Here is a 14,506-nt window from a genome sequence, read left to right as displayed (position 1 = left end):
TGATGCATTTTGAGTCTATTTCTATGAATAACAACACACTTACAGGATGATGTTATCTACTTTTACAACCCAAAAATTCTTATAAAAACAGTTGAATATAAAAACATTTAAAGTCTATTGATAAAGCTGCCGGAGTAGCTCTACTGTTATCTAAATATTTAGATGTTCCAAATCATAGCAAATATCAGTAAGCAATTATATGAAACATCAAGATCTGATTACATTAACCTAATGAAGTTACAAGAATTTAGAAAGTTTAACCCTTTTACCCCCAGGCTATTTGGAACTTTACAACCCTTAACCCCCGGGGGTTATTTTTTTTTCAAGCACATTTTGCAGTATATTTTTTTTAAATTGCTCTAACAGACTTAATTTTCGTCATAGAGAGGTCAGGTTGGTCTCATTCTCTTGGAAAATGCCTGAAGTTTCTCAAAAAATTATCAAAAATATGTAAAAAAAAAAAAAAAAAAAAAGGTAAATAGCAGTTTTTTGCAAGGACGTACCGGTACGTCCATGGGGGTAAAGGGATCAGTTTTGTGAAACGTACTAGTATGTCCTTTGGGGGTAAAAGGGTTAAACAACTAAATAATATTTGTTAATTTTCCAAGTACCAAATAAAATGCTATAAATTGTACACATTGGCAATAGTGACACCATGAAGGTTAAATATTGGTGAATAAAAACCAAGAGGCAAGAAAAACAAGCTTTGACCTAACATAAAATTTTCATTGAAGATTTAAATATTTCAAATTTCTGGCAACACACACCAAACACTTTTAACATTAATGCACGAGCCTTGTACGCAAGATTAATGGGATTTAGTAAATTTAAATGTTTTCCCTTTGGGTAGCAAATAAAATTACAGACCAGTAACAAAATTTTTACTGGTTTAAGTACTCATCTGTAATGTACAATAATTTACTGTAATTTCCCTAATAATTTTAACAACTGCTTAGTATAATGGTAAATATGGCAATTTTTTCAAACTTAACTGGTCTAAGACTATAACCTATGTCATACCAACTCAAGTGTGCTTCATTGGCAACTGTATATGCTACATTCATCCTCATAATGAGTTCCTCTTAATTCATACATTTACTAGTTGCAAAATTATCCTTAGCATAAACAAAAATTAACCTTAACCCTTACAATGCTACTTGCCGTAATGTGCCTTGTTTGACTCGGGACTGGTTGCATTTCTTGGCAATGCCCTTCGGTCTCCAGATACATTGATTTTAACCTTCCACTTTTTATCTTTCTTTTAATTAGTCTCTTTCTCAAGTGTCTAGCTTCTTGAAATTATTTTGCTTAAATTTCCATCTCTCCTTTGGGCCAAGCTTATGAGTTTTGAAATGACTTGGTGGTCAAATTTATAAATAAAGTAAAAATATACTGAAAATGTTGTGAAGACCATTGTGAATGCAATGGAAAACCTCCTTTGTATCCAATTTAGTTTATCACAACTATAATGCTAAACCAGGCAGGTCTAAAATTTCTGGGTTCAATAGACAGCTATGGGAATTGGAGAGAAAAAACTAATAACTGTGGAAAGAGGCTTAAAAAAAGAACATTTAAAGCACAAAATGAAAGTAATTTGAGACCAAAGGGACACACCTAAGATCCTTTACCACTTTACAGAGGATGTCACACAAGGAACACAGTCAGTGACAGCCCTCTGAGGGTATCCATTATAGAACCACGCGGCAGTTTTCAATTACGGGTGTTACAACTATTTCTCCTATTGTGTCATCATGATATAGCTGCTAATATGAAGAAACGTCTTTAAGGTTACATCTTGTGTGCAAATAACATTCAATAGGATTGGCAGTTTTGAAAATAACAAGATAATAAAAAGCTTTATGAACCAGAGCCTTTTTTTTACCAAATTTCTCTACTTTGAATGTCTAAATGAGTAAAAAAAATGAAAAGCTTCAGCATCTAAAAAATAAAAAAAAAGTAATATAAGAAATGGAATGCAACCATAGAAGGTAATGTAGGATTACTCACAGCTCCTGAAATTTAAAATAAAAGATTGGTAAAATATTTTCACGGGTCACATAAAACACAAGGTGGCTATTGCATCTAGAGTGGGGTATGCAAAAGAAATTTTCTTCCTTAGCTCTGTGCTGAGATATAAGGATGCGGTGCGAATGGTGAACAGCCTATTTAGCATTTTAATGATCTTTTTTTAAAGTCTGGAATTTTCATGGATTAACTGTTTTCCAGATTTTTTGGGGGGACTAGAAAGTTGTAAAAGTACAAAACTACTTGTACGCATTAGTTTACTGTGGATTTTGTTACAAAACTACTGTTACGCATTTGACTATAAAAAGGAATTGTTAATTTAGTTAACAACAATTCTTTAGTTGAGGAGCAAAGCCATTTTGCATAAAATTTCTGAAAACAATACAAATACGGTCTTGTATCATATGGACATGATTTGCACTGAAAGAGATAAACGATCTAAAACATATTGAGGCATACAGAATACTGGGTTAATTTGTTTAAGACCAGATTCACCTAATAACGATAAACCAGCCAGTCCAAACAGCGTGTGATATAAGTCTACCATGTCGCCAGGTCGGTCTGTGAATCCCCCGGTTTCAGGATCCTGAAAGATGAAAAATAACAACTTTAACAGATAAGGAAACTATCTGATATCTCAGGAACATTTGTTGTAATTTTTAGTACAATTATATCCTGGAACAAAAAATAAAAATAGAAAAGGGGTCTTTGAGGAATACCTTCAGGCCCTAGTGGCCCCAAATTTTGTTGCCTATTAATTTCATTCCATTCCTGCTTCCTATCTTTCATCTTGCCGTCTAACTTTATTATCTTTACTTCATAATGTAACGCAGGGTTTTTGTTCAGTTGCTTATCTTTTACAGTATATCATTACCTCCCAGGCATGAGCACTGGGAGCCATATGGCCAAAATTTAATAAATTAGATCATAATTAAACTGATAAGTTTTGAAGTTTTAATAATAAAATAATTATATTTAAAGGAGAATTCCAAGTATTTATCACTACTAATTTTGTTCTCTAATGTCTTGTTGTTCCGACACTAGATACAAACCCTTTCGCTATTTATAGGGATTATACTTCTGGCGAAGCTGGAAGACTAGCCATTAGACTCTAAGCGAGGTGTAACTACCCTACCACTAGTTAGCAGGGAGGGGATAGGGGGTAGCCGGTTACTCTGCTCACACACACACCTGTGTTGTCTTGTCACTTTTTACTTTTGGCTCATTGAGAGTAGAAGTTTGTCTATCTCTCTCTTTCTCTGCCCAACATTTTTACTGGCCTTTGACTTTACTTATGTTTTTACTTAATTATGTTTTTATATATATATTTAAACAACCATGTAGTACATATACAGTATGCATATAAGCATTTCTTTTTTAACTAGAGTGAATGTTGCTGTTTTGGTGTCAGAATAGTTCGATGTTTCTTGATGGTAGAGAAACCTCTTACTGTGTCTTCCCCTTTGATGCCGGACAACCCATAGGCAGGTGGCCTCCCCCGCTTTTCCGAGTGCAGCGACCTGGCCTCCGACACAGGGGAGTCATCCTTGTGTGGATACTCCTTCTCCGGTCAGTACACTATGGTCTTGCTCCTCTTCGGTGACGACGCTGCACTCCACCGTTCTAGATTGGCAACTGGCAGAGGGAAAACACAGTAGTCTCAAGCGTGTTCATTCCTGTGCCTCTCGGGGAACACCTTTCCCATCCAAGGAATAGGTTGTTCTCCCGAGTGTTTTTTTTAGCTAAGTAATCCATTGCCACTTCGCGGCTCAAGTTTCGCGGAACCAGTGCATCGCTGATTTTTCAAAAATATTTATCGAAAAATAAAAATAAAACTATACCGCCATATCAGCATCCTTATTACAGAAAGTAGCGTTGTTTAATTTTGATGCACGAGAGAAACTGTTTCCCAGGATGCCAGAAAGAGAGAGAAGCTCTCTCAGAGCCTTTGTATATACCCATGGCCACTCAGACAAGGCATGTGATTGGTTCCCGCTGCGAGATCGAAGAACGAGAGCACGTGGATGTATCCCGTGAGCTGATTGGCTGCGCATTATTGCATCCTCTCCCAACTTCTTCCCTTGTTATACCTCCCCACTCTCGTTCACGCTGTCAACTGTCTCTCGCATATCTTAAGAGTTGTGTTTGAAATTAACTTTTTGTTAAGTCTTTGCAATGCCTTCTAAGTGCTGTGCCCCTGGAAAATATTCCTCTAGTAAGCCCAAGAGGAAGAGAAAGATGATGACCATCAGTGAAAAGGTCAAACTTTTAGATATGTTAAAATAGGGCAGAAGATATGCCGCGGTGGTACGCCATTATGGAGTGAATGAATCGGCAGTACGCTACATTAAGAAAGACGAACCTAATATCTGCAAAACTGCTGAAATAAGCTTCAATAAAGAAAATGGAAGCTGCATTAACCTTGTGCATTGCTGATTGCAGGAAAAAAAATGTGAGTTTGGACACTAATATGATCAGGACATACGCCAAATCTCTCTATGATCAAACCTTTCCCCGATGAAGACGACAGAGGAGATGCTTAAGATGATCCATATGACCTCAAGCCAGTACTAGCTCTGCTACGAGTGTTTCGTCTACTCGTGGACGAGGTTTACAGCCAGCAAAGGCTGGTTCAATAAATTTCAAAAGATATATCCTCAAAAGCATACTTTATATGATGAGGCTGCCTCTGCCGACACCGATGATGCTCGTTGTTACATGGAGGATGAGTTTCCTAAGCTCATCTGTGATGGCAGCTTCCTCCCTGTGTAAGTTTCCAACATTGACGAGACTGGCCTCTTTTGGAAGAGGATGCCTTGTACATGTCTCTTCAAGGATGAAGTGAAGAGGCCAGGCTTCAAGGTCCACAAGGACCGTGTCACTCTCATCATGTGTGGCAATGCTGCTAGCTTTATGCTTAAGCCATGCCTTATTCATAAGGCCAAAAATCCACGGTCCTTAAAAAACAAAAATAAGGCTCTACTCCCTGTGTATTGGATGCATAACTCTAAGGCCAGGATAACGAAAGCCCTGACGACGATGACAAAGGTTTCACCTTGAAAAAGTACTGGCGTAACTACAACATTGCATCATGCTTGGCTATTATCCAGCAAGCATTGAAGGACATGAAAACTGAGACTATAAATTCTTGCTGGAAGGGATTATTGTCTAATGTGGTGCATGAATATAAAGGCTTTACTCCTGATGAAATTCATCATTCCTGATTGCTCGCGTCATCAGGAATGAAGGATTCGTCAACATGATGGAAGAAGACATCAACGGCCTTATCGATGCCAACTCGGAACCACTGACAGATGAAGACCTCCTTGAGATGACGAAGTCTACAAGTGAAGAAGAAAGCAAAGACGAGCAAGACGAAGAAATGGAAGAGCGTGGCCTTATCCTGGAGGCCCTGCAACAATTGTGCAACATGGCAAGGGCAATGCAACGATTTTTACAAGACATCGCCGATAATATGGTTCAAGCTGTTGAGTTTAGCAATCATGTTGACAGGGTTATGTCCTTGTACAGGGGCATTTTGCAGCAAAAGAAAAAGGGACAGCAAATATCCATCTCCATATTCTTCTCCAAGATAAAAACCCCAGCTACACCAGCAGCGCCTCTAGCAGAGGAGCCTCTCAGTGAACCTTAATCCTCTATGAGTGGAGTGGGAGCCTTTGCTCTGCCACCACCAGCCTCCACCTCTCTCAGAAGCAAATGTTGACAATCTAGAGGCGATATCTGATGATGAGGCGCTTCCCAAATTGATTTAAAGGCCTCATTATACCCGTACAGTAACACCATTATCATCATCCTTCATCATCACATTCATTGAACTACACAGGTCTCTCATCATCGCCGTTGTCATCATTTTCATTGTCAGTATCATCGTCGTCATCATTAGTCTCAAGATACTACTGTCATTGGTGTGTATAGAACACCATAATGCGTATCGAATGAGAGAGAGAGAGAGAGAGAGAGAGAGAGAGAGAGAGAGAGAGAGAGAGAGAGAGAGAGAGAGAGAGAGAGAGAGAGAGAGAATGTATAATATTAAGGTTTTATAATTAAATACTGAAGATTTTAATAAAATATATATATAAAGTATAAATGTACATATTCTAAACAGTCTGGTATCCACACACGTTGATGCCTCACAAGATTGTAAATACAGGAGAGGGGGTTCCCAGCCCCCTTGTCCCGTCCTTTTTAGTCGCCTCCTACGACATGCAGGGATACGTTGGCGCTATTCTAATTGTTTTTATGCCCCCGCGGCCACAGGGGGCTAATATGATCAGTACATAGGCCAAATCTCTCTATGTACTAACTGTTATGTATGGATCGGAGTTGTGGGGAATGAAAGTGACGGAGAGACACAAATTGTATGTGTTTGAGATGAAGTGTCTAAGGAGTATGGCTGGTGTATCTCGAGTAGATAGGGTTAGGAATGAAGTAGTGAGGGTGAGAACGGGTGTAAGAAATGAGTTAGCAGCTAGAGTGGATATGAATGTGTTGAGGTGGTTTGGCCATGTTGAGAGAATGGAAAATGGCTGTCTGCTAAAGAAGGTGTTGAATGCAAGAGTTGATGGGAAAAGTACAAGAGGAAGGCCAAGGTTTGGGTGGATGGATGGAGTGAAGAAAGCTCTGGGTGATAGGAGGATAGATGTGAGAGAGGCAAGAGAGCGTGCTAGAAATAGGAATGAATGACGAGCGATTGTGACGCAGTTCCGGTAGGCTCTGCTGCTTCCTCCGGTGCCTTAGATGACTGCAAAGGTAGCAGCAGTAGGGAATTCAGCGTTATGAAGCTTCATCTGTGGTGGATAACGGGGGAGGGTGGGCTGTGGCACCCTAGCAGTACCAGCCGAACTCGGTTGAGTCCCTTGTCAGGCTGGGAGGAATGTAGAGAGGAGAGGTCCCCTTTTTGTTTCATTGTTTGATGTCGGCTACCCCCAAAAATTGGGGGAAGTGCCTTGGTATATGTATGATGTATCCACACACACATATATGAATATTCCTAGGGGGGCCAGTCCTACTTCGCAGATTTTCACTTATCGCAAGGTGTCCTGGAACCAATTATCAGTGATAGATGAGAGAATACTGTATTGATTTTTTAAAAAAATTGTTTTAATCTAACTTTTCTACAGCACTAACGATGCCACACTCCTTCGTTCTGTGATGGCAGGCAGCAGAGGGAGTGAATAGTCTTTAGCAGGTTAGGTTGTTCTCAAGGGTTTTCTTTTCCTTTCATTCTTTATTGTTTTTCCTCAGTGCTAGCAACACCGTATTTCTATGTTCGAGTAAGTCAGCAGACCTAAGGAGTGCAAAGTCGGATGTTACTGTTCCTTGGAAAGTAGCCGCTCCTGCCCAGTCACCATCTTCTTCGCCTACGTCTGCGGAAGTTCCTGATCTTCACGCTGGCGACAGCCTTTCCCACTCATGGGTTAGGCCTCTCCGGAGCAGTTGTTGACTAGAATTCATCAGATTTTTGTGGGTAACCACTTTCAGGGAACCCAGAAATGAGCTTCAGCTACGTTTCACAGGCAACACACTATGTCGACCTTCAATATGAGCTAGAGCTCATTGATAGGAAGCAGAGCGCGCTACCAGGAGGTTTGTCTCCAGGTGTTGGAACTTACCCTTCCAAGGGAGAGTCCCTCCACCAGCCGCTGTCCAACAGTCTTCTCACTTGCCAGGAGAGTTGCCAATGCCAACAGCGGCAACAGAGGGTGGTCGCCTTTCACGTTCGTGTGAGAGACTTCCTTCACCTGTTTGGTTTCACCATTGGGGAACTGGATTCGTCCATGGTCCGCGTCCTTCAGTCCCTGAAGGGTGCCCCCTATGACCCAGGATGCTAAGCAGCAAATCTTGACCTGACCTTGAACATAGGTCTCCCTCTCGTGTTTGCTTCAGCTAAGAGAGTCGATGAATCCCATGGTCCTCCTTCAACGTCTCTCATTCACAGCGGTGGGCAAGGTAATACTAGACTTTATTCGTGGACGCTCGGATCTCAGATTTGAACCCTTAGGACTGGGAGTCTGAACGTGCCCAATGATCCATATCAACACCTATGCCAGGGAGGAACTTGAAATGCTACCTCAAGAGAACTACAGGAGCTCGATCCCCAGTGTCAGCACTCTTCGTCAGCTCGGGGAAGGTCAAGAGAAAGATCACCAAGAACACGTTCTCAGCTTAGATTTGCAAGGTCTTAGACCGGACATTGAATCCTGATCCTTCTCCTTAATAGAGGAGACCTAGAGCTCATAAAGTTAGGGACATGAGTACGTCCCTAGCATTTAAAAAGAACTACTGTGACGCAAGCCTTTTAAGTGGGCATGTAGAAGCATCAAGGGACCTTCCCCGCCCCCTTCCTGCATGATGTAACTCCCAGGAACATGGAGACGTTCTCCATTGTCCCTGTGGTGGCTACACGATAAATGGTTTAAACACCTCAGGCTCCTTGACAGACAAGTAGCAGATGGTAGAGGGTAGAGTTTAACCATGGTTATATCTTGGATGAATAATAAGGAATGACTAGCTCTTTCTTTCATCTTCTCCCCTATGGGAGAACAGCACCTATGGTACTCTGCAAAACTGGCCTTCACTGTCTGCAGGTAGAACAACTTCCCATGTGTAACCTGGCGAGGTGGAATCGGGTAATGTCTATAGTTGATTCAAAAATTCCTTTGTTTCTGAGAATTCTTAACTAGACTAGCCACACTGCTAGTATCACACAATCACACAGATTGCTTAGGCCTCTGACCGTACTTTGCAAGAGTTTAACGAGGTGTCAGGTTTTCTCCCTGTTACGCAGAGCACGTACAGGAAAACCCTGGGTCAAATATCACTCACTTGGTTTGGACTTCCACCCTCCTAATGGGCAAGTCATCCCTATAAATAGCAGAAGGGTTTGTATTTAGTGTTGAAACAAATGACAAATTTCAAAGCCATTTGCATTTATTCTAACGATACCTTGAGCTATTTATACAAATTGGCATGCCATCACCTGTCCCCAATAAGTCCTCCTTGCAATAAAGTGATAAGACTACACAGGTGTGTGTATGAGCGAGGTAGCCAGCCTCCGCTAACTAGTGGTAGTATATTTACACCTTGCTAAAAGTCTTATGGCTAGTCTTCCAGCTTCGCCGAACGTATAATACCTATAAATAGCTCAAGGTTTGTATTGTTAGGAAAAATACAAATTACTTTCAAATGACATTTCGTTATTATTATTATTACAAGCTAAGCTATAACATTAGTTGAAAAGCAACATACTATAAGCCCAAACGATCCAACAGGGATAAACAGCCCAGTGAGGAAAGGAAACAAGGAAATGGATAAACTACAAGAGAAGTAATAAACAATCAAAACAGAATATTTTAAGAACAGTAACAACATTAATTTAGATCTTTCATACATAAAACTATAAAAACTTAGCAAGAAAACTCTAATCCAAGACAATGGAATGCCATGGTACAGAAGCTATGACACTACCTAAGACTAGAGAACAATGGTTTAATTTAGGAGTGTCCTCCTAGAAGAGCTGCTTACCATAGCTAAAGAATCTCTTCTACCCTTACCAAGAGGAAAGTAGCCACTGAACAATTACATTGCAGTAGTTAACACCTTGACCAATGAATTGTTTGGTAATCTCAGTATGAGGACAGAGGAGCATGGGGAAAGAATAGGCCAGACTATTCGGTGTATGTGTATGCAAAGACAAAATAAGCCGTAACCAAAGAGAGGGATCCAATGTAGTACTGTCTGGCAATTCAAAGGACCCAATAACTCTAGCGGTAGCATTTCAACGGGAAATACATGCCATACCCAGAAAGATAGTCTTACTTTTGAACACTTCTCAAATGAAAAATTAAAACCTCAAGGTATAATGTAATTTTTGGTACTTCACCCCAAAAATAAATTAAGACTAAAATTTGCCATCACTGTAGCTAGTTTTGATTTCAATAAGCCTGACAGCAGTAGTTAGGGGTAATTTTGTAAAAAAATTATCAGGATAAGAAAAGGGGCCAAGGATACTTGTAAGATTGTGAACGAAATAACAAGATTCTATCAAGCCAAAAGAGAAAATTATACAGGTTAAGAAGCTATTGATCAAAATTACATATTATCCAGGTTCAACTAAAAATACTAAAAGACATTTCTTCAATCACACAAATAACCTAAGCAGAGAGAAACTTTTATTGGATCTATCTACAATAATGCTACCCATGCAAATCATCAGACGACTGATTGCAAAAACTGAAGTGTGATCTTAAGCCACACAGCTTTTTATATTAACATTCTCTTAAGCCACTTTCAAGCATGTATATATGTGCAGGGTGTTCTTTCAGCAAAGACCAATATACAAATAGTATGAACCCTTTATGATAAAAAGAAAAAAATAAGATGAAGGAAGGTCATGAAAATGAGCAAATTGAATGCCGGAACATGACGGAGAGAAAAAGCCTTCTGGAAGCCTTTTTAACATTATAGATGCAGTATGAGCAAAGATCTGGCAGTAATTTTAATCTTCTTGGAGCCTTTTACGGAGGTGGTTGAAATTCTAGCCAAGTATAAAAAGAAAATATTGCGTTTAAGAGACAATTATGCATACACAGAGAAGATAACTATAAAGGCTCCACTTGTGATCCTATTCAAGTAATGCACAAATTGATTAGGAATGGGCGAGGAAGTGTGAGGTATGTCTCCAATGGAGAGACAGTCATCAACTTGGATTTTACTTTGCTGTTGCAATTAATGAATTGTAAGGCTGCCTGGTTTTGAATACTGAAACATTAATAGGCTATGGAATGGCAATAGATCATAAAAAAATATGAATATTTTCACTTTAAAACTTGTCACTACTTTTGTCAAATCTAGCAACACCACCCATGAAAACTTTTCAATGTAATCATATGTTTTATATTTCAATCAATGATTTCAATATTCTATAAACACAACAAATTTTATATAATTTGTATTTTTCCCAGCTATACAAACCTTGGTCATTTAATGGGGTTACTACTGGTCATGTTTTCTACAACCAGCTAATCAAAATTTCAATTTGTCATGCTCAAGGAGCAAGCGAGAGGTTGCTCATAGCGTCTCTTCACAACACTCACTTGGTCAAAGACTTGCAGGATGGTTTGAGGAGAAACCATTGGTAAATGACTCAGGTTTCTATAGCTAGGAAAAATACAAATTATATAGAATTAGCAGTTTATTCTTATGTGGATACAAACTGACGCGTCATTTAATGAGGAGCGTTCCTCCAGAGGGAGGAAGTCTCTGTGAAGTTAAGAAGTAAATCCTTCCTCTCTACACACTGTAATTACTAAGTATAAGCAATAGCAAGAGATCAATCAAGAATTATATAGGGATAGTGTGGCCAGCTCAAAAAGAGGCAAGACCAAACTTCCGATTCTTACTTAAGAGGTAAAAACTTACTCTGATCTAATTAATAGTACCTACAGTAAGTGATCGATGAGGATCACCAGGGAATATCTAGCCAGCTCGCAACGAGGCAAGGATGATCAATCGGTTCCCAAAAGGTAATCTTCGCCAGGGGGGAAGTAGTATGAACATTGTTACATAACAAACAGGAGGGCAATTTTAGTATGACAATAAATACTACATAGATTGAGACACACTTGCTTTGGGGTGTAAAACTCCAGGGCAGGCTTCAAGTGTAAAGAAGATCCTTTCCTCTTCCGTGGTCTTCCTAGCCAAGAATGTTGGAGTAATGAATCCCGTGAAACCTGGCATGTGTCCTGTGAGACCGTCAGTCAGGTGATAGTAGTCCTGGTACCATGGCGCTCATTGAAAAATTGTCCACAGACTTGAATGTGCCCTTTGAGGTAATTATCTAATGGTGTTGTTCTTCCTATACAGCAGTTGAAGATTATTATAAAGTATGGCCTTGAGGAACGCTGAGGTTGCAGCAAACCATCATGTATCACATGCTTGAGAGGGTTGTCCGTAGCGATGATTCACCTGGGGGTATATAGCTTATTTCCTTTCTCTTTACAAAGGGGGTCCCTAGCAATGCTTCCCCTGAGGGTATATACCGTAGGTTCTTATTTTGTATCATTTACAAAAGGAGACAGGGCTCCTGAATGAACTCCATCAGAGCGTGCAAAATGCTCACTAACAACTTAGTTCAGAGATTATTGTAACTAAGTGGTATTACTGATAATTTAAGGTTTTGGCAATTCCATTTAAATCATATGCTCAGAGGGGGCCCCTAGCAACACTTCGCCTGGGGATGCAAAGTATCTTCTGATATTATATATTTGGTGAGAAAGGAACTCCACGACTACTCTCTTCCAGAGAGGTCAGAGCTCTGAACTCAAAGAAAAAAAGGGGGTGGGAGCAATCTGTCCCATCTATTAGTTCTATCAGAAACTAGCACTACTCTATGAAACAAATCATCTAGTTGTTCGTGTGATCAGGAGACTCTTTGAGAGACCATGTGGTAAAAGTTTACCTGGGGTCTTTTAGCCTGAGACTAGACTATTCATTGAGTCAGAGACAGGGGTAGGTGGTAATTTCTGATGCTTTGGTATTGGAGGGAGGATCCCCAGTGACCCCCACCCCTAATGATAGTAGATTTCATGGTATTTTTCGTTCACAATAAGTTCGTGTTCAGGACGGAGAACTATTTCTGGCCACTGGAGGAAGCTCTTAGTCTCCATGAGCTGGGGTGTTGGAGAATTTGGTTATTCCTAGGCTTTGAGACAAGTTCTTGAAAGTTGTTGATGTAGCATTCTAATCATCCTCAGACTCTGGGAGGCGAGCTCACCAAAGTTCCGATACGAACTCTTCAGATCTGGTTCTCATACTAAATTGAGAATAAGGTCGTCACGGGAAATATAGCCTTCCTGTATTAGGATCGCAGGTAAGGCAAAGCATTGTCCGCGGGTTTGTCTTGCTGGAGGGCAAAAGGTCAGAGTAAGGGTAGTTAGCTCCCTAGCTAGAACTCTCCTGTCTGGTATTGCGAGGATAACCTTAGAGGATTAAGGAAGATCCTTCCAACTCAACAGCAGGAAGGGAATTACTCTTGTGAGACTGTTTCGTACCTGAGTGGCCCTAATAATGAGGGCATCGATAGTTCCTCCAGGTAGGAAGTCCTAGCCTATCAGGCCAGAGCCTATTACAAAATTTCTAACTAGATCTGAACCTTCAAGAAAGTTATAGGAACTGTTTTCAGGATGTCAAACGTCCTAATCCAAAGGGGTGTGGTCTTGGAAATCTCTTCGTACTGAAGCTAATCTAGTAGGGCTTCTCTTTGACCAGGAAGGCCCTCGTGCTGATGAATTCCTCCCTGGGAAGATGTTAAGTTTGGATTCTTATGGGACTTGTCAAGAAAACTCATTGCAACTGGTCTGAGGGTGATCTTTACTCGGTCCAACGATCTCTTCTGACTTATCATGAGACTAGGCCCATCGATCTCTCTTAATCAAAGTAAGAAGAGGTATCCAGTATCCAAGTGACTCCCTTGTATCTCCTGATCTTATTTTAGAGATGAGGGAAGAGGACACTAGTCACTACCTTAGTATTAGCTAAGATTGAGTTAACGAGCAGTTTAGCATGATAAATAATTTAGTAGGGATATCATTCAAGGAACAATCTGAAGTAGCAGGAATTCTAGAGCTGTAGTTATGGGTCGTGACTAATCTTTAAATCTTCGTAAGATATCTTGATCTATAAGATCTTCCTCGTTGCATAGTGGGATATTGCTATAGACTAATGGTCGAGCCATGAACACGTATAGATTGCATACATGGCTGCTATCTTCATGTCCATCATTTCCGGAACTCAATGGACGGAGGAGAATGCCGTCATGTCCTCTGTTTGGGCAGATGGTATTAAGCTTGGTAATTTCTTTGGTAATGGTAACACGCACTGAAAAGCCCCCCCCAGGTGGTAAAAATATCCTTTTGCTCAGACAGGGCCAGTGGCGGTAACTCTGGGGACCTGTTGGCTTCAAGAGAATTTTCGGGGCTGAAACCTGACTGTTAAATTGGTTTAGCGCCTTTTTCGTCAGTTCCGAGAGTTCTAGCCATAGCTGACTTTAGGATTCTGTGCTTGCGACTGAATTGTGTCTTCTGGATCGTCTTCAGCGACAGGTTTCTCTAAGGTAAATCTTGTTCTGTTTCTTAAGTGAAGGATGAGATCATCAATCCTTTTATCAGGGTTAACAGAAGAACCCTGATCGCCTTGAACGTCCTCTCTTTCTTCATTCGTAAGAACACAAGGTTATAAGGGGGCGGAGATAGGTCAGGTGAATCCACTTTCTTGTTGATTCTGTCCAACCTTGGGATGTAATTTCTCCCTGCTGGTGCATTATAAGTAAGGGGCTTGTTACCTGAAAAGCCTCTGTTTTGTCTTCGGCATGGGTCTCTTATGTGCCTTCTTGCCAGGTTGACTTTTAAGTCAGACTGTACCGGTGCAGGCTTGGGGTAAAGTCACATTCCCTATTTTCACC

At 40.4% G+C, this 14,506-nt stretch overlaps 1 protein-coding gene across 1 annotated transcript in view; it reads right to left on the bottom strand.

The window, feature by feature from the left end:
* Positions 1-705: 705 nt before the first annotated feature.
* The window catches only part of RabGGTb (geranylgeranyl transferase type-2 subunit beta), a 56,500-nt gene continuing 42,699 nt past the window's right edge, over positions 706-14,506 (bottom strand). The window contains exon 7 of the mRNA XM_068365361.1: positions 706-2,611. Coding sequence (XP_068221462.1) covers positions 2,426-2,611 — 186 coding nt within the window. The 3' untranslated portion in view covers positions 706-2,425. The remainder of the gene's footprint in view (positions 2,612-14,506) is intronic.

Source organism: Palaemon carinicauda, chromosome 42, assembly GCF_036898095.1.
Source record: "Palaemon carinicauda isolate YSFRI2023 chromosome 42, ASM3689809v2, whole genome shotgun sequence".
Taxonomy (NCBI): domain Eukaryota; kingdom Metazoa; phylum Arthropoda; class Malacostraca; order Decapoda; family Palaemonidae; genus Palaemon; species Palaemon carinicauda.
The sequence above is the reverse complement of the archived record's forward strand: the minus strand, read 5'-3'. Positions and strand labels throughout refer to the sequence as shown.